At 38.3% G+C, this 25,766-nt stretch overlaps 1 protein-coding gene across 1 annotated transcript in view; it reads left to right on the top strand.

Annotated features, from left to right (window-relative positions):
• Positions 1–25,766, top strand: part of Me2 (malic enzyme 2) — a 77,228-nt gene that overhangs the window by 29,891 nt on the left and 21,571 nt on the right. Inside the window, exons 5-12 of the mRNA XM_027949042.2 lie at positions 1,841–1,916; positions 2,933–3,094; positions 3,352–3,455; positions 6,571–6,680; positions 6,778–6,875; positions 7,217–7,330; positions 17,682–17,796; positions 22,856–22,998. Coding sequence (XP_027804843.2) covers positions 1,841–1,916; positions 2,933–3,094; positions 3,352–3,455; positions 6,571–6,680; positions 6,778–6,875; positions 7,217–7,330; positions 17,682–17,796; positions 22,856–22,998 — 922 coding nt within the window. The remainder of the gene's footprint in view (positions 1–1,840; positions 1,917–2,932; positions 3,095–3,351; positions 3,456–6,570; positions 6,681–6,777; positions 6,876–7,216; positions 7,331–17,681; positions 17,797–22,855; positions 22,999–25,766) is intronic.

Here is a 25,766-nt window from a genome sequence, read left to right as displayed (position 1 = left end):
TTGATTCTATCTCATTTTTAGTTTTTATTGTTTGTTCTCTCTTTTTTTGTTTTTAATGAACTTTTATTTCAAATTGTTCTTATACTTCCAGACATTTTAAGTGGAAGGAGTACTGGATTGGGCTCTTGACTCAAATCCTTGAATGAACCAAGCAATCTCTTTGGATGTGTTTTCTCATATGTTACATAGGGGTAAAAACACCTGTTAAGAAGCTGTTGAGAAGAAACTGATATGATTGTTCTTTATCAACTTACAAGCATTACACATATGCCATTTTTAATTAATGTATATTTGTCTTGTTCCTCCTCTACCTGTTATTTTCCTCAGTCCTTGTATTTTTTCCCATGTCCATCTAACATATTGGTATAAATGTTGAAATTGAGAAAAGAGAGAATAGCATTTATCTTCAATCTCCCTTCATCTGATCTGATGGCTCTCAAATTTTAATTTGCATAAGAAGCACCTGTTGGACTTACTAAAAATAATTGAATCCTGCCAACTTACCTCGTTTCTTCCAATCCCCAAGATTCTGATAGGAAAAAAAATGCTATGACAGTCTATAGTTTAGTGAACACCCTCTGTGATTGTGTTGCAGGTATATCCTGTAGGATACTGAGGAACAATTAATGTATCTAAAACTTTCTGTGACATAATCCAGCTAAGCATCATGTTTATGGTTTCTTATAAGATTTGTGGTTCTCAAGCCAGACTGAAAAAATAGAAGAAAACTTAAAAACAAGGCTGCCTGGGCCCCACTGCCAGAGATTCTGATTCATTTAGTCTAGGCTTGGACCCAGGTATGGGTGTCTCATAAAAGCCCCAATTTTCATTCTCATGTGCACACGGAGATGAGAACTGACATGAGACATAAGAGCATGGTTTGGGGTGAGAGTCGATACTGTATATCATTACTGTATAATATACTACATCCGCAAAGGTTTGTTTTGTTTGATACTTAAAAAGAGATCAGTTAATCTTGATTGGTTGATTAATCTAAACTCTTAAGCATCAAATCAGAATCTCTGGAGATGGGACTTGGCCTTTTTAAGAGCTCATCAGGTGATTACATAGCCATGATTAAGAAACTGCTGGACTACATTGATTTGATATACAATAGTAATGCCAAATTTCGAATACCAGTGAAAAAGTTGAATGTTAAGAATAAGTTCAGAAGCACTGGGGACAATCTATGCCTCAGCCTTTTTTCTGAAACATGTATTTTTTTCTATCTTTCTTTTTTGAAAACTTTATCTCAATTAGATAACAGCATACTGTGTTTAACTTTTCATTAGTCCCCCCATTGTTTATACATATTTTAGAACTCCATGTTGTATATGATAGTTTTTGTTAATTTAAAAAATTATACATTTAAATAAAAATAAAAATTTAAATGAAAATAACCTCACTTTTTCCCAGTGCTTCAAGTATGTCATTTTTTATGTGAATTTACTATAATTTTATTCCTTCCTGCTTTTTCAAATTTTCAGTTGCACTGAGTTTTAACAGTTCACTTGAACTTATTAATAAGCTTCTTTGTATTGGTGACTTGTTATGTTTTTTACTGGAGAAGTATTGAGTATATTTGAACATGCCATGTGGATATATTTTTTCTTGAGTAAAATGATCATATCATTTAACAGTAATCTTTGTTGCAGTTATGTGAACAGTGTAATTACAATTTGAAATAATCAAAAATAAACCTACATGACTAAGCTAAATCTGATTGGAAATTATACTATGTCTTGGTGTTTTATTAAAATATCTAAGTATTCGACTTATGGACAAAACTTAGAAACTAAAAACTGTCATGAAATGCAAAGGTGTTTTTGTTCTGTTGCAGGGGATTATTTATTTCAATCTCAGACAGAGGTCATGTTAGATCAATTGTGGATAACTGGCCAGAAAATCATGTTAAGGTACTAATAGCACAACCCTCCTTTTCACAATGTTTTTTTTTCTCCCTTAAGTTGTCTCTAAATTGCCATGAATGGTTTTTCATTGTTGCTCTGATTATTTTGCATTTGTATACATACAGATTTTAGTGCTTTGCATCTGAGGAAATGATAATAATAATAATAGTTCTAAAATGGGTTACTAGTAAAGAGCTTGAAAAAAAATTGGAGCTAATGCAAGGTGAGCCCTCTCTTGTTACTAATGTTATTCTAGGTTGAAAAAAATCATTCAAATACCATAAAAACTTACTCTGGAGAGTGTTGGAGATTTGTTATGCCTATCTTTTTAAAAATTTTTAATCTGAGCTTTAGATCCTTAGAAAATAGAAAGCTCCTAAAAGTTTTAAATTCAGCAAATATAAATCTTTATCAATGTGGCTATCTTTCATGAAATGAAATGCAATAACATCAAGATCTTTTGGTACACTTTTGTTTGTTACAAGCAGTAATCTTACCTTTATTGCATATATCTTCCCTACCAAAATAAGCATTGATGATTGATCATATTAGTTCAGGTAATATAGAATACATTTGGTGTGGTAATTAAACTCACAGTATTGTCTTAAAACCTTATTTGTGGGTATGTATTTTTTTTTTTATTCTAGATCTTTTCCTCCTTTACTATTGCTAAGGTTTTTCTTATTGAACCAAGGTTATTGTATTGGAATAGCATGCTGCTTATTTCTAAACTCTTGTTTTTTCTTAATGGTAATATCTTCATCAGAATTTTTTTCACTTCTCCCACATTTAATCTTTCTGAAAATGTTTGAATTGGTTCTTCAGATGGAAGCATTCAGTAGAAATCGTATATTAAATATGCTTCATTGGAATACATTGGAAGTTAGTCAAAAAGCAATTTTATTTTTAAAAGTGAAAGTGAAAATATCTGAGGAGAATCTTGTTTTAAATGTGTTTCTTTAGTGCCCTGTTTTTTGGGCAACTTTTAATTTGCTTTTTTTTCCCTTTGTTTTATAATCAAGGCTGTTGTGGTGACTGATGGAGAGAGAATTCTTGGTCTTGGAGATTTGGGCGTCTATGGAATGGGAATTCCAGTAGGAAAACTTTGCTTGTACACAGCTTGTGCAGGAATACGGCCTGATCGATGTCTGCCTGTGTGTATTGATGTGGGAACTGATAATCAAGTGAGTAATATTGTTTTCTTCCTTTGCTGTTTCTCCTGTGTTTGTTTTTTAATTGTTCATCTTTTGAAGATGATTTAAGAAAGGAAAATCTTATGCTTAGGTGTTAGTCTTTTTCTTAAGCCCCACTTTTAATATGTGTACAAACAATAGTAAATTAAGTCTACTAAAAGTTTCTTGAAAGAGTACAGTTTTGTTTTATAGCTTTAGACCAGTAATGTAATAAAAGATCTTATTCTTACATTTGGTTTCTTTTATAGGCACTCTTAAAGGATCCATTTTACATGGGCTTGTATCAAAAACGAGATCGTTCACAGCTTTATGATGATCTGATTGATGAGTTTATGAAAGCAATTACTGACAGGTACTTTTTAAAAAGTTTAAGTATGTGAAAGATAAAAGCACCTTTAATTTGGGGTCTGGGATGCTGTAGTTCTGTTTTATTTTTCTTTATCTCTGATGAAGATAAGCAGGAAGAAATTAAATTTGGGGAAATTTTGTTCTTTCTTATTTGATAAGATGGGCTAATGCAAGATGGCACCCCTGCCCTACCTGATATCTGGGAGGAAGTCTGTACTTTGTCTTATCAAACCCTCACTGCTCAATCCTCCTTTCAGCCTTTGACAGTCCTCCACTGAAGCTCTCCTGCAGCTTTCATGTTTTAAATTTCTCAGACCATTTGGTCTTCTTCCCTTTCTGTCTTGCACTTTGTGACCTGGTTTTCCCACTTCTGTAGTCTTGAGACTTTCTCTTTGCTACTAAAATACTCCTAACTTAGTCTTTCTTCTGCGTTTCTTTTCTGTCGTTTTCACTAGTTCTTCTTGCTCTCTGTGTATTTTAAATATGATTGACTAGTAGTCTTCTTTGAGCCTTGTACACTGTGACCCATGGAAACCCATCCTAGTAGTCTTGTGTCTAATAGTTAGAATCCCCCATTACGATATTCTATTGCTGCTTCAAATTCATGTCTAACTGAACTCTCTTTTTCTAAACAGCTTTTTATCTTCCCACCCACTGTCAATGGCAATATTGTTCACCCTATTGACAAACCTTCATTCTTAGTGTCGTCTTTAATAATTCTTCTCTCCATCAACCACCCATGCATACATTCAGATATTCCTCAACATCCAGTTGGCACTCTCACTTACATCCCTCATAAATACATCTCTTCCATTATCACAACCTTCCATTACCACATCTCTTCTGAATTCTTCTAAACTTTCCTGTAATTTCTTTCTGGTTCATCTTCATTTTAAGACCAGATTAATCTGTGTAAACATGTACTTCATTCTTTTACTTAATCTGAATAATTTTTTATTGCCACAAGATAAAACCCAAACTCTTTACCCTTAGAATCTAGCTGTCTACCTTTTAAATTACTGACACCTGGAAGAACTCAAAATTTTATTTCCTTTTCAGAGACAAAGTTGACAAATCCAAAGCTGAACTTTTAAATCTTCCCAGATACTGTCTTCCCCAATTATTCCTCTCACTTCCCTGCCTTGGGCCACCACACAGTATCTTCTTAGTCATCAGTGTTGTCTTGGCATTGTAACAGTTTCTTCCTCACTTTCCAGCTGGTCCTCATCACCAATATGTTTGCTCTAAATGTCTTTGCATTGTATAGTTGTCCCTTCTTGTGTCTTTGCCTTCTGCATCAAAATCTCATAGCAGCCTCCTAGCTGCTTCTCTTGTAGTTTTCATCTCTCCAGACTCCAGTATGTGTTACACATCAGTGGCAGGTTTATCTCTGTGGACAGGAGACATGTGAATTCTTCCTTTGTCTGCAGCCTCAGTGATTCCCAATGGGACATAGAAGCAAGTCTCTCTCTCTTTTTTTTTTTTTTTTTTTTTTGGTATGTGGGGGAAGGGTACCAGGGATTGAACTCAAGGGCACTCAACTACATCCCAGACCTATTTTGTATTTTTATTTAGAGACAGGGTCTCACTGAGTTGTTTAGCACCTCACTGTTGCTGAGGCTAGCTTTGAATTGAAATCCTCCTGCCTCAGCCTCTGAGCCTCTGGGGTCACCGAGTCTGGAGTTATTGGCGCCTCTGTGGTTACAGGTGTGCACTACCACGCCCAGCTGCAAGTCCTTTTTCACTAATTCATCACTTAAGAGTCTCCCACCAGGTGGGTGTGGTGGCACACACCTGTAATCCCAGCAGCTTGGAGGCTGATGCAAGAGAATAGCAGCAAAGTTCAAAGCCAGCCTTAGCAACTTAGACCTCAGTGTCCCCAAGTTCAATCCCTGGTACTTAAAAAAAAAAAAAAGCCTCCCACCTTTGCCCCCCAGCTTACCTTTACCAGCTTCTCCCTATTCTTTAATGTAAACCCTAATTTATTTATTTATTTATTTGGTACTGGGGATTGAACCCAGGGACACTAAATCACTGAGCCACATCCCTATCCCTTTTGGTTTTTATTTTGAAATAGTGTCTTGCTAAGTTGCTGAGGGCCTCATTGAGTTGCCAAGACTGAGCTTGAACTTGTGATCCTTCTGCCTCAGTCTTTTGAGTAGCTGGGATTACAGGTGTGGGACCCCATACCCAGCTTAACTCCTGACATGTATACCCAGATTGCTGAAAATTCAGGGTCGCCAAAACCTTTCTTTGTTTTGCCTACCTTTTTGCTTTTTGTTCTTCTTTCCCAGATTAAATCCTACCTCCTTTTCAAGCCTTCCTCCTTACTACTACTTACCTAGATGACTAACATCTCTCTCCAAATGTTGGTAAACTCACAAAGCAAATTTTTTTTTTTTTTTTTTTTTTTGTACCAGGAATTAAACCCAGGGACACTTAATACTGAGCCACATTCCCAGCCCTTTATATTTTGAAACAGAGTTTTGCTGTGTTGCTGAGGCTGGCCTTGAACTTGAAATCCTTTTGCCTTAGCCTCCCCATTTGCTGGGATGCCAACCACATATCAATTACTTTTAACTACTTGTTTAATATACTTTCTTATTTTACCATTTAATTGTTAAAGTAATGAGAATGTATATCAAATACATACTTTTTGAGACTTAGCCTCTTCCTTTTTAGGAAGTTACTTAGTTGCTTATATGCTGGGCACCCCCCTAAACTCTTAGAAATAGTTTTCACAGATTGTTATTCATGGGCCCATTATGCTTCGCCATTCTTTTTAAACTCTCATACATTTTGTTGTTGTTATTTTTATTTTTGAGATAGGGTCTCACTAAGTTGCTGTGGCTGGCCTTGAACTTAAGGATCCCCTGCCTGCCTCAGCCTCCCTGTTTGCTAGGATTACAGATATGCATCACTGCATCCAGCACATTTTTATTTTTAAGATACGGATTTCTACATTTTGGGTCTAATCTTTCACAGACTCTGAAAATTTTTAGATGGCCCTGAACTAATATAATACATTGTTTTTAAAGCTGTCATAAGGAATATTAAGTAGGAAAACTGTTTAATAGTGGTATTTTTAATACAACCGTTATGGTTTTTGCTGGTTTTAGATATGGCCGGAACACCCTTATTCAATTTGAAGACTTTGGAAATCATAATGCATTTAGGTTCTTGAGAAAATATCGAGAAAAATATTGTACCTTCAATGATGATATTCAAGGTAAAGCAAAAAGGGAACTTTAGGTTCTTGATATCTATTTTTTAATCATCTATGATGTGACCTTTTTTAATTTTAAAAATCTTTGTTTTTTTAATAGGGACAGCTTCAGTAGCTCTATCAGGTCTTCTCGCAGCCCAAAAAGTTATTAATAAACCCATCTCAGAACACAAGATTCTATTTCTTGGAGCAGGAGAGGTAAGTTTTTGTTAAGCTTTTTAGAATTTAAAAACGACAATCCTTTAGAATTGGAAAGTAGGACACAATGATAGTGTTCATAAATGAGCATAATGAGCTTGTAATTTTGTCGAAATATACAGGGTATAAATTCACGACTCCTGTTATAAAATAGTTAACTTAAAGTGTGTTTGTAGAAATTATCACAAAGAATTGATTTTTCTGTGATTTGAAGGGAAGAACAAATTAAATATTTTTCATAACAAACAACCTTCATTTATAAAGCAACTTGACCGTTATAAAGCAACTTTCCAATTCTCATTCTCTAGTTTTCATTTTTAAAATCTGTGTTTTGTTAATAGGCTGCTCTTGGAATTGCAAATCTTATAGTTATGTCTATGGTAGAAAATGGCCTTTCAGAAGAAGAGGCACAAAAAAAAATCTGGATGTTTGACAAGTTTGGTTTATTAGTCAAGGTAAGACATTTAAAACTTGGAGAAGCAAAAGAGCATTGTTGTTATGACATTTTTAGTTGGATTTTTAAAATATGATTTTTTAAAATCTTGTATCTCATTGAACTATCCAAATTATACCAATTGTGGATCTTTCACTGTATTATCAACAGAGATTCTTCTATCGTATTATCTTTATAAAGACTCTTGCTTTGTACTTAAATTATAATTTCTTTGTTGGCAGCAGACTTACCCTTTCTTGCTTTGCTCTCTGGGCAAGAAATCAAATAGACATTCTGTATGATTGTATTTAACCCTGATAAAACTAAAATTTATTATGTGATGCTGGGGATGGAATCAAGAGCCTGTAATGCTAGGCAAGCACTGATATCACTGAGCTGCATCCCCAGCCTTAAAACTAAGTTTTTTAATGAGAACCCAAAACATCCCAAATTATTAGCTGTACATCTGATATTTGAGCAGAAATTCTTTATTCCTTTGGATATCATAATCCCCCATACCAATCTAAAAGAGCATGTTTCTAAAACCAATTCATGGATAATAAAGAGCTCTCCCAGGTTATTTTAGTACCCTTTGGACTGCCTGCCTTCCTGTATTATGTAAGTTGGTTGCTATTTTTATTAGCTTAAGAATGTCATAGATCTTACACTGTGTAACATTAATACAGGTAAATTGTTCCATAGTTGAAACTTTCTAGTATACAAGGTTGTATTTGGGGATTGCTATGGGGAATCAAACCCAGGAATGCTTTACCACTGAGCTCCATCCTCAACCCTTTTTATTTTTTATTTTGAGACAGGGTCTTGCTGAGTTATTTAGGGCCTTGCTAAGTTGCTGAGGCTGACCTTGAACTTGTGATCTACCTGCCTCAGCCTCCTAGGTTCCAGGTATTACAGGTGTGCTCAGCTGTGCCTGGTGCATGCACATCAGAATGGCATAGCAGTTACTTGCCATTTACATCTATAGTACTATCCATCTCAGTGTACTTTGCTCCAATTCTCTTTTTCTTTTTCTCTTTAAGCTTGATTTAGTTTTCTTTCTTTCTTTTTAAATATCTTTATTTATTTATTTATTTTTATGTGGTGCTGAGAATCGAACCCAGTGCCTCACACATGTGAGGCTTGCACTCCACCACTGAGCTACAGCCCCTACCCCTCTCTTCTTCTTAATATCTCTTCTTAATTAATATCAGCATTCTATTAAAACAAAAAATAAAATGAACAATTAGAACATATGAATGAATAACCTTGAGGCTTAAATTATATGTAATTTAAAATAAAATAACAGTAATTTGAAGTTTACCAGACATTGTGATAAGAGCTTATTATCTTTAGTTCTTTCAAAACTCCTGTGGTTGGTTTTTTGTTTTGTTTCTTCTGTGAAGATTTTTATAATTGAGGAAACTGAATTTTAAAAATGGTCAGGGACTTTTTCCAAGGTCATTTGTTTATAAGTGATGGAGATAATTTAAACCTAAGAAGTCTGATTGTAAAGCCCATGCTCTGAATCATTAAACCATGCTATTCCCTAAGGGGAGCATAACTACTATATTTGCTAGTATGTAAAGTGCAAGGCTTATAAGCCATCACAGTTTTAGAAGGTTATGGAGGGAGATTACATTTTTCTACTGGTACATAGATTACCTATTTCTACTGCTTTATTTTGTAATGTTGGTTTTTGTCAGATGTTTTGTGATTATAACAGTAGATCCAATGAACAGTGGTGGTAGTAGCAAGTGAGAATTCCTGTTCAGGTTCAGAGTATTTATTTTAGGATGTGCTTGTAGCTTAAACTCTGGGTTTTAGGCTCCTAGTCTCTTTTGGTGACCCTAAACAATGTAGTCCATTTAGAGAGTTTTTCTGTTAAACCCTCAAACTGGAGAGCTTTGGAAATCCTGGGGCCAAGAATAAGAAAACAGTGTTCTGAGAACCAGACCAATAAGGTTGTATTTCAGTCATTTAATTAACTGCTTGGCCAACTTGTGATGGCCCACTTTTTTCCCAGCCCCTTCTGGTTCTTGCCTGGTTGTTCTGGAGTTCTGATGAAAAACTTTTCCTATTGTGGGGAGATGGCTTCTCTTTTACTAAAATAAAGATGCAGGTTTCTCAGCTTGTTGATTTGGTGCTTGGTATGTTTTGTGTGCTTTAAATCTTAGAAATTCATTTTCATAGGCTGTCAATGTTACTTTTTTGGCTTTATGGCATTATAAGTTTTTATTTTATTTTTTTTTACCCCTGGGAATTAGAAAGATGTTTTTTTGTTTAGCCATCTTTTTTTTTTTTTTTTTTTTTTTTTTTTTTTATTGTTGGCTGTTCAAAACATTACATAGTTCTTGATATATCATATTTCACAATTTGATTCAAGTGGGTTATGCGCTCCCATTTTTACCCCATATACAGATTGCAGAATCACATCAGTTATACATCCATTGATTTACATATTGCCATACTAGTGTCTGTTGTATTCTGCTGCCTTTCCTATCCTCTACTATCCACCCTCCCCTCCCCTCCCCTCCCCTCTTCTCTCTCTACCCCCTCTACTGTCATTCATTTCTCCCCCTTGTATTATTTTTCCCTTTCCCCTCACTTCCTCTTGTATGTACTTTTGTATAACCCTGAGGGTCTCCTTCCATTTCCATGCAATTTCCATTCTCTCTCCCTTTCCCTCCCACCTCTCATCTCTGTTTACTGTTAATCTTCTTCTCATGCTCTTCAACCCTACTCTGTTCTTAGTTACTCTCCTTATATCAAAGAAGACATTTGGCATTTGTTTTTTAGGGATTGGCTAGCTTCACTTAGCATAATCTGCTCTAATGCCATCCATTTCCCTGCAATTTCCATGATTTTGTCATTTTTTAATGCAGAGTAATACTCCATTGTGTATAAATGCCACATTTTTTTAATCCATTCGTCTATTGAAGGGCATCTAGGTTGGTTCCACAGTCTTGCTATTGTGAATTGTGCTGCTATGAACATCGATGTAGCAGTGTCCCTGAAGCATGCTCTTTTTAGGTCTTTAGGGAATAGACCGAGAAGGGGAATAGCTGGGTCAAATGGTGGCTCCATTCCCAGCTTTCCAAGAAATCTCCATACTGCTTTCCAAATTGGCTGCACCAATTTGCAGTCCCACCAGCAATGTACAAGTGTACCCTTTTCCCCACATCCTCGCCAGCACTTGTTGTTGTTTGACTTCATAATGGCTGCCAATCTAACTGGAGTGAGATGGTATCTTAGGGTGGTTTTGATTTGCATTTCTCTGACTGCTAGAGATGGTGAGCATTTTTTCATGTACTTGTTGATTGACTGTATGTCCTCCTCTGAGAAGTGTCTGTTCAGGTCCTTGGCCCATTTGTTGATTGGGTTGTTTGTTCTCTTATTGTCTAATTTTTTGAGCTCTTTGTATACTCTGGATATTAGGGCTCTATCTGAAGTGTGAGGAGTAAAGATTTGTTCCCAGGTTGTAGGCTCTCTATTTACCTCTCTTATTGTATCTTTTGCTGAGAAAAAACTTTTTAGTTTGAGTAAGTCCCATTTGTTGATTCTAGTTATTAACTTTTGTGCTATGGGTGTCCTATTGAGGAATTTGGAGCCCGACCCCACCGACTGTAGATCGTAGCCAACTTTTTCTTCTATCAGACGGCGCGTCTCTGATTTGATATCAAGCTCCTTGATCCATTTTGAATTAACTTTTGTGCATGGCGAGAGAAAGGGATTCAGTTTCATTTTGTTGCATATGGATTTCCAGTTTTCCCAGCACCATTTGTTGAAGATGCTATCCTTCCTCCATTGCATGCTTTTAGACCCTTTATCAAATATAAGATAGTTGTAGTTTTGTGGATTGGTTTCTGTGTCCTCTATTCTGTACCATTGGTCCACCCGCCTGTTTTGGTACCAGTACCATGCTGTTTTTGTTACTATTGCTCTGTAATATAGTTTGAAGTCTGGTATCGCTATACCGCCTGATTCACACTTCCTGCTTAGCATTGTTTTTGCTATTCTGGGTCTTTTATTTTTCCATACGAATTTCATGATTGCTTTCTCTATTTCTACAAGAAATGCCGTTGGGATTTTGATTGGCATTGCATTAAACCTATAGAGAACTTTTGGTAATATCGCCATTTTGATGATGTTAGTTCTGCCTATCCATGAACAGGGTATATTTTTCCATCTTCTAAGATCTTCTTCTATTTCTCTCTTTAGGGTTCTGTAGTTTTCATTGTATAAGTCTTTCACCTCTTTTGTTAGGTTGATTCCTAAGTATTTTATTTTTTTTGAAGATATTGTGAATGGAGTGGTTGTCCTCATTTCCATTTCAGAGGATTTGTCGCTGATATACAGGAATGCCTTTGATTTATGCGTGTTGATTTTATATCCTGCCACTTTGCTGAATTCATTTATTAGCTCTAATAGTTTCTTTGTAGACCCTTTTGGGTCTGCTAGGTATAGAATCATGTCATCTGCAAATAGTGATAATTTAAGTTCTTCTTTTCCTATTTTGATGCCTTTAATTTCTTTCGTCTGTCTAATTGCTCTGGCCAGTGTTTCGAGAACTATGTTGAACAGAAGTGGTGAGAGAGGGCATCCCTGTCTTGTTCCAGATTTTAGAGGGAATGCCTTCAATTTTTCTCCATTCAGAATGATGCTAGCCTGAGGCTTAGCATAGATTGCTTTTACAATATTGAGGTATGTTCCTGTTATCCCTAGTTTTTCTAGAGTTTTGAACATAAAGGGATGCTGTACTTTGTCGAATGCTTTTTCCGCATCTATCGAGATGATCATATGGTTCTTATTTTTAAGTCTATTGATGTGGTGAATAACATTTATTGATTTCCTTATATTGAACCAGCCTTGCATCCCAGGGATGAATCCTACTTGATCATGGTGCACAATTTTTTTGATGTGCCTTTGTATCCGAGTGGCCAGAATTTTATTGAGGATTTTTGCATCCAAGTTCATTAGAGATATTGGTCTGTAGTTTTCTTTCTTTGAAGTGTCTTTGTCTGGTTTAGGTATCAGGGTGATGTTGGCCTCGTAGAATGAATTTGGAAGTTCTCCCTCTTTTTCTATTTCCCGAAGTAGCTTGAAAATATTGGTATTAGTTCCTCTTTAAAGGTTTTGTAAAACTCTGCTGTATACCCATCCGGTCCTGGGCTTTTCTTAGTTGGTAGTCTTTTGATGGTTTCTTCTATTTCCTCAATTGATATTGGTCTGTTTAGGTTGTCTATATCCTCCTGACTCAATCTGGGCAGATCATATGACTTAAGAAATTTATCTATGCCTTCACTATCTTCTAATTTATTGGAGTATAAGGATTCAAAATAATTTTTGATTATCTTCTGTATTTCTGAAGTGTCTGTTGTGATATTGCCTCTTTCATCCCGTATGTTAGTGATTTGAGTTCTCTCTCTTCTTCTCTTCGCTAGCATGGCTAAGGGTCTGTCGATTTTGTTTATTTTTTCAAAGAACCAACTTTTAGTTTTGTCAATTTTTTCAATTGTTTCTTTTGTTTCGATTTCATTGATTTCAGCTCTGATTTTAATTATTTCTTGCCTTCTACTTCTTTTGCTGTTGTTTTGCTCTTCTTTTTCTAGGATTTTGAGATGAAGTATGAGATCATTTATTTGTTGGTTTTTTCTTTTTTTAAGGAATGAACTCCAAGCAATGAATTTTCCTCTTAGAACTGCTTTCAATGTGTCCCATAGATTCCGATATGTTGTGTCTGTGTTTTCATTTGTCTCTAAGAATTTTTTAATTTCCTCCTTGATGTCTTCTATAACCCATTGATCATTCAGTAACCTATTGTTCATTCTCCAAGTGTTGCATGCTTTTTCCTTCCTTCTTTTATCGTTGATTTTCAGTTTCATTCCATTATGATCAGATAAGATGCATGGTATTATCTCTACTCCTTTATATTGTCTAAGAGTTGCCCTGTGACATAATATATGATCTATTTTTGAGAAGGATCCATGTGCTGCTGAGAAAAAAGTGTAACTGCTTGATGTTGGGTAGTATATTCTATATATGTCAATTAAGTCTAGGTTATTAATTGTGTTATTGAGTTCTATAGTTTCCTTATTCAACTTTTGGTTGGAAGATCTGTCCAGTGGTGAGAGAGGTGTGTTGAAGTCTCCCATGATTACTGCATGGTGGTCTATTAGACTCTTGAACTTGAGAAGAATTTGTTTGATGAACATAGCTGCACCATTGTTTGGGGCATATATATTTATGATTGTTATGTCTTGTTGGTGTATGATTCCCTTGAGCAGTATGTAGTGTCCCTCTTTATCCCTTTTGATTAACTTTGGCTTGAAATCTATTTTATTTGATATGAGTATGGACACTCCTGCTTGTTTCCGAAGTCCATATGAGTGATATGATTTTTCCCAACCTTTCACCTTCAGCCTATGTATGTCTTTTCCTATCAAATGCATCTCCTGTAGGCAGCATATTTTTGGGTCTTGTTTTGTGATCCATTCTACTAGCCTGTGTCTCTTAATTGGTGAGTTTAAGCCATTAACATTTAGGGTCATTATTGAGATATGGGTTGTTCTTCCAGCCATATTTGTTTATTTATGTTACTAAACATGGTTTGTTTTCCTCTTTGATTATTTCCCCCCCCTTTACTGTCCTACCTCCCACTGTTGGTTTTCATTGTTATTTTCCATTTCCTCCTCCTGTAATGTTTTGCCAAGGATGTTTTGAAGAGATGGTTTTCTAGCTGCAAATTCTTTTAACTTTTGTTTATCGTGGAAGGTTTTAATTTCATCTTCCATCCTGAAGCTTAATTTCGCTGGATACACGATTCTTGGTTGGAACCCATTTTCTTTCAGTGTTTGAAATATGTTATTCCAGGATCTTGTAGCTTTCAGAGTCTGTGTTGAAAGATCAGCTGTTATCCTGATTGGCTTACCCCTAAATGTGATCTGCTTCCTTTCTCTTGTAGCTTTTAAAATTCTCTCCTTATTCTGTATGTTGGGCATCTTCATTATAATGTGTCTAGGTGGGGATCTCTTATGATTTTGCACATTCGGCGTCCTGTAGGCTTCTAGGATTTGGGATTCTGTCTCATTCTTCAAGTCTGGGAAGTTTTCTCACATTATTTCATTGAATAGATTGCTCATTCCTTTGGTTTGAACCTCTATCCCTTCCTGTATCCCAATGACTCTTAAGTTTGGTCTCTTTATGTTATCCCATATTTCTTGGATGTTCTGCTCATGGTTTCTTAACAGTCTTGCTGAGCTGTCTATGTTCTTTTCAAGTTGAAATACTTTATCTTCATTGTCTGATGTTCTATCTTCTAAGTGTTCTACTCTGCTGGTAGTATTCTCAATTGAGTTTTTAAGTTGGTTTATTGCTTCCTGCATTTCTAGGATTTCTGTTTGTTTGTTTTTTATAACCTCTATTTCCCTGTATAGTTGATCTTTTGCTTCTTGGATTTGTTTATGTAATTCATTGTTGAAGTGATCTTTCATTGTCTGATTTTGCTGTCTGATGTCTTCCTTGAGACTCCAGATCATCTGAAGCATGTATATCCTGAATTCTTTATCTGACATTCCATCAGCTGCAGCTATTACCTCTTCTAAAGTTGAGTTGACCTGCAATGCTTGTGGTCCTTTCTTTCCTTGTCTCTTCATACTGTTCGCGTTCCTTTCTTCTTGGTGAAACTGTTGTGCTATTGAATTTTCCCCCTATATATTTATATTGGTCTTGTATAGTTGCAAAGTCTCCCTCGCAGGCACGGGCGGCGGCTCTGCCCCTCCGCCAATTGGGGCAATGTGCCTACCACGCCGGCAGGCCGCTGGGCCTGCTCTGCCAGTCGGTAGCAGGTCCGCCGTCCTTGCAGGCGCGGGCGGCGGCTCTGTCCCTCTGCGGGCCGCTAGGCTTGTTCTGTCGGTGGTCGCCGTTCTGCCTACTTTGCAGGCGCAGGCAGCGGCACTGCCCCTCTGCAGGCCTCTGGGGCTGTACTGCCAGTGGGTCGCAGGTCCGCCTACTTTGCAGGCGTGGGGGGGGGGCGGCTCTACCCTTCCTCAGGCCACTGGGCCTGTTCTGTCTCTCGGTTGCAGGTCTGACCTGTTCTGATGGTGGTCTCAGTTCCGATTACCTTGCAGGCGCGGGGGGGAAGGGGCGGCTCTGCCTCTCAGCAGGCCGCTGCTCCTCTTCTGCCGGTGGATCGCAGGCCCGCCTACCTTGCAGGAGTGATTGGAAGCTCTGTCCCGCCGCGGGCCACTGGGCCTTTTCTGTCTGTGGTCACCCTTCCCCTACCTGGCAGGCGAGTGGGGTGGGGGGGCGGCTCTGCCCCTCAGCAGGCCGCTGGGCCTGCTCTGTGTTTGGTCCCAGTTCCCTCTACTATGCCGGCGCAGGGGGAGGGGGCGGCTCAGCCTCTCAGCAGGCGGCTGCTCCTCTTCTGCCGGTGGGTCGCAGGCCCGCCTACCTTGCAGGAGTGATTGGAAGCTCTGTCCCGCCGCGGGCCACTGGGCCTTTTCTGTCTGTGGTCACCCTTCCCCTACCTGGCAGGCGAGGGGGGTGGGGGGCGGCTCTGCCCCTCAGCAGGCCGCTGGGCCCGCTCTGTGTTTGGTCCCAGTTCCCTCTACTATGCCGGCGCAGGGGGACTGGGCGGCTCAGCCTCTCAGCAGGCGGCTGCTCCTCTTCTGCCGGTGGGTCGCAGGCCCGCCTACCTTGCAGGAGTGATTGGAAGCTCTGTCCCGCCGCGGGCCACTGGGCCTTTTCTGTCGGTGGTCACCCTTCCCCTACCTGGCAGGCGAGGGGGGTGGGGGGCGGCTCTGCCCCTCAGCAGGCCGCTGGGCCTGCTCTGTGATTGGTCCCAGTTCCGTCTACTATGTCAGCGCAGGGGGAGGGGGCGGCTCAGCCTCTCAGCAGGCGGCTGCTCCTCTTCTGCCAGTGGGTCGCAGGCCCGCCTACCTTGCAGGAGTGATTGGAAGCTCTGTCCCGCCCTGGGCCACTGGGCCTTTTCTGTCGGTGGTCACCCTTCCCCTACCTGGCAGGCGAGGGGGGTGGGGGGCGGCTCTGCCCCTCAGCAGGCCGCTGGGCCTGCTCTGTCTTTGGTCCCAGTTCCCTCTACTATGCCGGCGCAGGGGGAGGGGGCGGCTCAGCCTCTCAGCAGGCGACTGCTCCTCTTCTGCAGGTGGGTCGCAGGCCCGCCTACCTTGCAGGAGTGATTGGAAGCTCTGTCCCGCCCTGGGCCACTGGGCCTTTTCTGTCGGTGGTCACCCTTCCCCTACCTGGCAGGCGAGGGGGGTGGGGGGCGGCTCTGCCCCTCAGCAGGCTGCTGGGCCTGCTCTGTCTTTGGCCCCAGTTCCCTCTACTATGCTGGCGCAGGGGGAGGGGGCGGCTCAGCCTCTCAGCAGGCGGCTGCTCCTCTTCTGCCGGTGGGTCGCAGGCCCGCCTACCTTGCAGGAGTGATTGGAAGCTCTGTCCCGCCCTGGGCCACTGGGCCTTTTCTGTCGGTGGTCACCCTTCCCCTACCTGGCAGGCGAGGGGGGTGGGGGGCGGCTCTGCCCCTCAGCAGGCTGCTGGGCCTGCTCTGTGTTTGGTCCCAGTTCTCTCTACTATGCCGGCGCAGGGGGCTTGTTTAGCCATCTTGAACCAGAATTCACTGTTCCTCTTGTTTTTGTACTCTTTGTAGTAAAAGCCCATGATGTCTTTCTGCAATTCTGAAATCTTAAAACTCCGAAATCTCAGAGCTTTTTTCTGAATTCATTTTGGTGACAGATTTAATTGATCTGAATTTATCTGGTAGCAAAACCTGACCTGAACTTAGGAGAGGCTATTTATAGACTTAAACTTTCTGCTTCACAAAAAGGGGAGCAAATATGGGGGAATATAGAGATATGTAGTTCAATTTTAGATTGCTTGCCTCAAATGTGCAAGGTCTTGGGTTTGATCTCCAGCACTGCAAGAAGTAAATAAAGAAATACACCTTTTTACTTGATGTGACTGGTTAAGTTTGTTCCATTGTAGAGTGCCCATTTGTCAGGGAATATTCATAATACTTGTTAGAATGCCAAATTGCATTCCTAAATATGAGAAGTTCTTAATTCCAAAACTCAGCTTGCTAAGATAAAGGGTTGTAGGCCTTTGTGCCATATTCAATTTTGGTATACTTCATAGAATAAATGAGTTTTTGAAAGAGACTAGAAAGTTTCTGAGCGTAATGGAATTTGATATATATTCGGACACTGTGAAGTTGGAAATGAAATAAATGAGTTAAGAAGAAAAGTAAATGAAAAGACATTTCTATTGTAGAAATAATATGTATGTAACTCATAAAATGTTGTCTTCTGTTAATCTTCATTATGCACTCACTAAAAACTACTGTATTTTATCAAAAAATTTAGGGGCGGAGTGCTAAAATAGATAGTAATCAGGAACCATTTGCTCACCCAGCTCCAGAAAGCACACCTGATACTTTTGAAGATGCAGTAAATATAATTAAGCCTTCAACTATAATTGGTAAGTAAAGTTGTTGATAAATCATTCTATTACTTAACTGTTACCAGTTGTAACTACTCTGTAAGATTACTAAGAATGAATTAACATTTCTGCCTAGCTTTTAACATATACAGTTATCCCTTGGCCTTTTGGGGGGATTGGTTCCAGGATCCTCATGGATACCAAAATCTGATACTTAAGTCTCTTATATTAAAAGGTGTGGTATTTGCATATAACCTATGCATATTCTCCTATATATTTTAAAGTATCTCTAGATTACTTATAATACCTAATACATTATAAATAGTTGTTATACTGTATTATTTATGGAATAAGGACAAGGAAAAGTCTGTACATGCTAGTTAGTGTAGGCACAGTTTTTTCCTTAAGTATTTTCTGTTTGCAGTTGGTTGAATTCACATATGTAGAACCCCACAAATACAGAGAGTTGATTCACATTTTCTGAGACAGCTTTTTGGTCATGATGCTTGAGCATTTAGTTAAAAGATGTTTCTTATACTTTTAAATGCTGTGTGCTCTGCAATTGATTATACTTTGCTTGTATCCTCTCCTTCACCTCCTTCCCTAAGGGATTGCTGTTCTTTGGGTTTTTTTTTTAAGCACAGGGTTTCACTATGTTGCCCAGGCTGGTCTTAATCTCCTAGGCTCAGCCTTCTTGGTAGCTAGATTATAGGCATGTGTGTGCATGCCCACCCTGCTCCTTATTGTGCTTTGTTTTTATAGTTAGGGTGGTCATGCTCAAAACTTAAAAAGATGTAGTTCATTTGACAGACTATTTGGGATAATCCAATGCAGCATTTCATTAGCAACAAAGTTGAAATCTTTCAAGTGTTTTGAGTCAAGCTTTGCACAACTGACATAAGTTGCCAACATAGCACTGAATTCTCAGCAGAGAAATTAAGTCTTTAAAAAAGGAGTATTTGCCGGGGCATGGTGATGCATACTTGTAGTCCCAGTTATTGGAGAGGCTGAGACAGGAGGATGGAAAGTTCTAAGCCAGCTGGGCAACTGAGCAAGATCTTGTCTCAAAAGTTTTACAAAGTGGCTAGGGTGGTAATGACTGAGTATGTAGCTCAACTGCAGAGCACACAAGCACTTAAAAGTATAAGAAACAAATCTTTTAACTAAATGCTCAACAACTCTTTTAATTTTTTATAGTGAGAAGAAAGCTTAAAGACTCTATTTTCGGGCAGGGGATGTGGCTCAAGTGGTAGCACGCTTGCCTGGCATGCATGCGGCCCGGGTTCGATCCTCAGCACCACATACAAACAAAGATGTTGTGTCCGCCGAAAACTAAAAAAAAAAAAAAAAAAAAATATTAAAAATTCTCTCTCTCTCTCTGGACTCTCTCTTAAAAAAAAAAAAAAAAGACTCTATTTTCATTCCCCCCAAAACTCAATATGGGCTGGGCTGGGCTGGGCTGGGCACGGTGGCACATGCCTGTAATCCCAGTGGCTTGGGAGGCTGAAACGGGCGGATTTCAAGTTCAAAGCCAGCCTTATTCATTGTGAGGCACTGAGCAGCTCAGTGAGACCCTGGCTCTAAATAAAATACAAAATAGGGCTGGGGATGTGGCTCAGTGGTTGAATGCCCCTGAGTTGAATCCCCAGTACAAAAAAAAAAAAAAAGATATATATATTTTTTTAATTTTTAATGTTGGTTGTTCAAAACATTACATAGTTCTTGATATATCATATTTCACACTTTGATTCAAGTGGGTTATGAATTCCCATTTTTACCCCGTACACAGATTGCAGAATCACATCAGTTACACATCCATTGATTTACATATTGCCATACTAGTGTCTGTTGTATTCTGCTGCCTTTCCTATCCTCTACTATCCCCCCTCCCCTCCCCTCCCCTCCCCTCTTCTCTCTCTACCCCCTCTACTGTCATTCATTTCTCCCCCTTGTATTATTTTTCCCTTTCCCCTCACTTCCTCTTGTATGTAATTTTGTATAACCCTGAGGGTCTCCTTCCATTTCCATGCAATTTCCATTCTCTCTCCTTTCCCTCCCACTTCTCATCCCTGTTTAATGTTAATCTTCTTCTCATGCTCTTCGTCCCTACTCTGTTCTTAGTTACTCTCCTTATATCAAAGAAGACATTTGGCATTTGTTTTTTAGGGATTGGCTAGCTTCACTTAGCATAATCTGCTCTAATGCCAACCATTTCCCTGCAAACTCTATGATTTTGTCATTTTTTAATGCAGAATAATACTCCATTGTGTATAAATGCCACATTTTTTTAATCCATTCGTCTATTGAAGGGCATCTAGGTTGGTTCCACAGTCTTGCTATTGTGAATTGTGCTGCTATGAACATCGATGTAGCAGTGTCCCTGAAGCATGCTCTTTTTAGGTCTTTAGGGAATAGACCAAGAAGGGGAATAGCTGGGTCAAATGGTGGTTCCATTCCCAGCTTTCCAAGAAATCTCCATACTGCTTTCCAAATTGGCTGCACCAATTTGCAGTCCTACCAGCAATGTACAAGTGTACCCTTTTCCCCACATCCTTGCCAGCACTTGTTGTTGTTTGACTTCATAATGGCTGCCAATCTTACTGGAGTGAGATGGTATCTTAGGGTGGTTTTGATTTGCATTTCTCTGACTGCTAGAGATGGTGAGCATTTTTTCATGTACTTGTTGATTGATTGTATGTCCTCCTCTGAGAAGTGTCTGTTCAGGTCCTTGGCCCATTTGTTGATTGGGTTATTTGTTATCTTATTGTCTAATTTTTTGAGTTCTTTGTATACTCTGGATATTAGGGCTCTATCTGAAGTGTGAGGAGTAAAGATTTGTTCCCAGGATGTAGGCTCCCTATTTACCTCTCTTATTGTATCTTTTGCTGAGAAAAAACTTTTTAGTTTGAGTAAGTCCCATTTGTTGATTCTAGTTATTAACTCTTGTGCTATGGGTGTCCTATTGAGGAATTTGGAGCCCGACCCCACAGTATGTAGATCGTAGCCAACTTTTTCTTCTATCAGGCGCAGAATCTCTGATTTGATATCAAGCTCCTTGATCCATTTTGAGTTAACTTTTGTGCATGGCAAGAGAAAGGGATTCAGTTTCATTTTGTTGCATATGGATTTCCAGTTTTCCCAGCACCATTTGTTGAAGATGCTATCCTTCCTCCATTGCATGCTTTTAGCCCCTTTATAAGATAGTTGTAGTTTTGTGGATTGGTTTCTGTGTCCTCTATTCTGTACCATTGGTCCACCCGCCTGTTTTGGTACCAGTACCATGCTGTTTTTGTTACTATTGCTCTGTAGTATAGTTTGAAGTCTGGTATCGCTATACCGCCTGATTCCCACTTCCTGCTTAGCATTGTTTTTGCTATTCTGGGTCTTTTATTTTTCCATACGAATTTCATGATTGCTTTCTCTATTTCTACAAGAAATGCCATTGGGATTTTGATTGGCATTGCATTAAACCTATAGAGAACTTTTGGTAATATTGCCATTTTGATGATGTTAGTTCTGCCTATCCATGAACAGGGTATATTTTTCCATCTTCTAAGATCTTCTTCTATTTCTCTCTTTAGAGTTCTGTAGTTTTCATTGTATAAGTCTTTCACCTCTTTTGTTAGGTTGATTCCCAAGTATTTTATTTTTTTTGAGGATATTGTGAATGGAGTGGTTGTCCTCATTTCCATTTCAGAGGATTTGTCGCTGATATACAGGAATGCCTTTGATTTATGCGTGTTGGTTTTATATCCTGCCACTTTGCTGAATTCATTTATTAGCTCTAATAGTTTCTTTGTAGGCCCTTTTGGGTCTGCTAGGTATAGAATCATGTCATCTGCAAATAGAACTCCATATGGAAACCTAGAAATGTATCCACTGACTCATTCTACTTCCAGAGGGTTAGGAAGCAAAAAGACCTCAGCTGATGCATTTTTAGTTGTCTCCACTTCCTACCACGACCTAAGTGTGTGCTTCTCCAACCTTGCACTTGTTCTTTCCTAACAACCATTGAAAATGTTTTGTTTTCAGTTTATTTTCTTGATTTTTTTTCCTCAACTGTAACCTGCCTGCATTATAATCATTTTTGCATCTTTATGGCCCCATTCTGTGTCTGGGACATTAAAAACTCAACTGAAACTGTATTCAAATATTGATTGCTTAGTAATCAAGATGATCTTTTATCTCTTCTGAACTTCTTTTATTTTGTAATGAGTGCCACAGAGTTTTAACAATTTAACAATTGAGACAGGTTTTCTCGTCTTTTTTAACTTTTTTAAACTGTGGTAAAATATACACAAAATTTGCCATCCCAAACCATTTTTAAATATATTCCCATTGTTGTCTTTAGCCATCTCCAGGATTCTTTTCTTTTGTGACACTAAAACTTAATACCCATCAAACAATAATTCCCATTCTCCCAGCTCCTGGCAACTGCATTTTACTTTCTGTGTGCTAGGTACCTCATGAATGAAAACATAAAATTTTTGTTTTTTTGTCACTAGTACATTTAGCTTAATGTTCTGAAGTTCATTCATTAAATTCATTAAAAGGTTCATACAAGTTTTGTCTTAGAGTGCTATAGATAATCTTTTTCTTTCTTTCTTTTTTTTTTTTTTTGGTGCTGGGGATGAAATTCAGGGGTGCTTAACCACTGAGCAACATCCCCAGACCTTTTTATTTTTTGTTTTGAGACAAGGTCTTAAATAAGTTCCTTAAGGCCTCGATAAGTTACTGAGGCTGGCTTCAAAATTGTAATCCTCCTGCCTTGGCCTACCTAGACGCTGGGATTACAGGCATGCACCATCACACCTGGCTGCTATAGATAATGTTATCCTTTGTTTGTTTGTTTTTCTTTAATCTTCTATAATTTGCTATGCATGTGGTAATAATAAATATTTAGATGAGAATTTTCAGCATTTCATTGTTTTTCTTTTCAGATTTAAAGATTGTGTTCTCAGAGTATTAGCAATGCAAAATTTATCTTTATAATGAGATTATATATGGTTTTGTTATGGTTGACCTATTGTAGAGATGCTATTGGTAAGTTCTTAATTATATCTCTGCTGAAGTTACTTTTCCCCCTTATTTATTGCAGGAGTTGCAGGTGCTGGCCGGCTTTTTACTCCTGCTGTAATCAAAGCCATGGCCCGTATCAATGAAAGGCCTATAATATTTGCATTAAGTAATCCTACAACAAAGGCTGAGTGCACACCTGAAGAAGCGTATACACTTACAGAGGTATTAATAATAATTATATGAATTGGTTATGTTTTGTTTTCTCCGTCCATTAACTTACTAATTACATATTCTTGCATGCTTCTTTTAGCAGTTTCACTGAAGATTATAATATACATCCATGGGTCATCAGGGTGATATAAATGGCTTATATCAATTCTGGAAAACAGTTATATAACTCCCATTTTAAGTCCCTTACATTGTTTGCACTATTGTTTTTCTCTGTACATTTTAAACCCAAAGGGCATTATTATTTTTCTATATAAATTTTTCATTTGGATTTGACCTATACCTTATTTTTTTCTGTCCTTATTCTTTCCTTCCTTCATGTCTGTGCTTCTGTCGAGGATCATTTTCTCCTACTAGAATAACTCCTTTCCTTAAGTGAGTCTGGTGAATTCTCTTGATAATTTTTTGCCTTCGTTTTTGACTTGTTACCAAACCCAGGTTTGGAGGCCCATCCACAGCAAAACCAATGTCTGAGAAACGACCATTAGGGGAAAAGAAAGGCTTTATTTGATGGCCAAAGAGTAGAGAAGTGGGAGCCCATACTCACACCTCAGCTTCTCAATTACATGGATAATAATGTAGTTAGAGGCTAATAAAGGAGAGGAACATTCAAGTCTTTTCTGGAAATAGGTGAGGTTTTACAGGAACTCATGTACCACCTCTTTTCACTCCTTTCGTGGTCTGGTGTTTCCAATTATGAGGACTGGTGGGTCTCTTTAGCCTTGAAGTGGAGAGGAGAGAGACTGGGCAAGTCTAGGCCAAGTTAACCCTATATTATAGTTTTAGACAAAACATTTCCCAGATGATTACCATGTCTACATGCAGTGCTAAGTAGAGTCTGACACAAAGGTTAAGGCAACAAAGGAGACAAATGTGGTATAAAGACAGATAGGCTGAGCCTTTTCATCTCATAGTAGTCACCTGTCACACATCTTTAGGCCCAAGAGAAGAGTCAGTATTTTTAGCAAAACTGGCCTCAAGTCCATGAAAAGTAATGTAGACAATCATTATCATAACCCACATGTCAGAGGTATTACTTAGAGCAAAGCTAGTGGAATATTAACAATGTATTTTCCAGCCATGTGGCCTCCAAGTGAGTCATTCTTGTTAGCTAATAGCAAGTGAAGCTAGAGGGTTTATTTAAAAAATTTTTTTTGTTGTTACAAGTATATTTTTGTTCTGTATAAAAGCAAAAGTTGGTGGTTACATTATTTCAGCCTTTGAAGATAGTATTGTTTTCTGACTTCTGTTTTTCTTTTGATTCCTCATCTTGAGTTTTTAGCAGTTTTACAATAATGTATCTTTGTGTTTATTCCACTTAGAGATTATAGGGCTCCTGAATGTGTGGCTTGATATCTGGTTTTGTTTTGTTTTTCGGTTTCCTATGCTTTGGCCATAATCTCTCTCTCCTCTTATGGAACTCCAGTTGCACAATCAGACTTCACTGTATCTCCATTATCCCTTACATTGTTTTCTGTATATATCATCCTTTTTGCTCTGTGTTTCAGCCTGATGATTTTCTTTGGACCTTCTTCCTGTTTGCAGATTCTCTTTCCAGTTGTACTAGTTTGTGTTTAGGTTCTTAATTTTAATTATTGCATTATTTTCATTTGTAGACTTTCTGTTTCTTTTATAATTGATTAATTTAATGACAGACTTAAAATCGCAGAAATTATCAGTTTATAGATTCTGTTTTCCTCCCCCATATTTTATGAAGCAATTATTTTTTACTCACTTCACCATCAGTGTTTATCTTTACTAGGTCATTTTTTTGAGTTGACTGATAGCTTCCTGTAACAAATTTTTATTTAAAATTGTTTTGAGATTTAGTACTTTCAAATTATTTGATATTGTCACAAGGTTATATCTCAATTACAAATACCTGCTTATATACCATTAAGAAAGTTCTGTTTGGCTTTTTCCTCCCTAATGTTCTATACTTTCTATACTTGTAATCTTCATAGCAAAATCACTTCCTTTATTCTTGTAATTGATCTTTAAGTGGCTCTAGAAAGTGATTTTTTTTTTCCTTCTTTCCTTCTTTCCTCCCTTCCTTTCTTCCTTTCTGTTGGGGATTGAACTCAGGATCTTGCTTGTGTTAGGCAAGCATTCTATACTGATCTACACCTCCAGCCCCCCCAGAGAATGAATATAAGGGCTTTTCATTTTGGTGCTAGGGATTGAACTCAGAGGCACTTAAACTGAGCCACATCCCCAGCCCTATTTTGTGTTTTATTTAGAGACAGGGTCTCACTGAGTTGCTAAGAGCCTCGCTGTTGCTGAGGCTGGCTTTGAAGTCGTGATCCTCCTGTCACAGCTCCCCAGCTGCTGGGAGCCACTGAGATTACAGGTGTGGGTCACCATACCTGGCCCATAAAGGCCTCTTTATAATGGTGTTCAGCAGATTGTTAGGTCATACCCTTGAGAATAAATAAAGTAATAAATCTGTGATAAAGTTGGGTAAAATAATTTCTTGAATATATATGAATTACAATTACAGGATATTTTTTTCTTTCTTTCTCTTCTTTTTTTTTTTTTTTTTTTTGGTGGTACTGGGGATTGCACTGAATTACAATTGAAGGTTCTGATTATAGCAAATATCTCAATTTATGTAAGTCCACTTTTATTATGTCTCCTTTTTTTTTTCCTTGGGTAAATAGTTTTTGTCATTTCATAAGCCTAGTTGTTTGTTTGTTTTTTTATTGAGTGCTGGATAGTATGAGTGAGGAATTATAACAATCATTTGAGGGTCTGGATGACAT

The sequence above is a fragment of the Marmota flaviventris genome, chromosome 16 (assembly GCF_047511675.1).
Source record: "Marmota flaviventris isolate mMarFla1 chromosome 16, mMarFla1.hap1, whole genome shotgun sequence".
Classification (NCBI taxonomy): Eukaryota; Metazoa; Chordata; class Mammalia; order Rodentia; family Sciuridae; genus Marmota; species Marmota flaviventris.
Note: the sequence above shows the minus strand (reverse complement) of the source record. Positions and strands in the feature narration are given on the sequence as shown.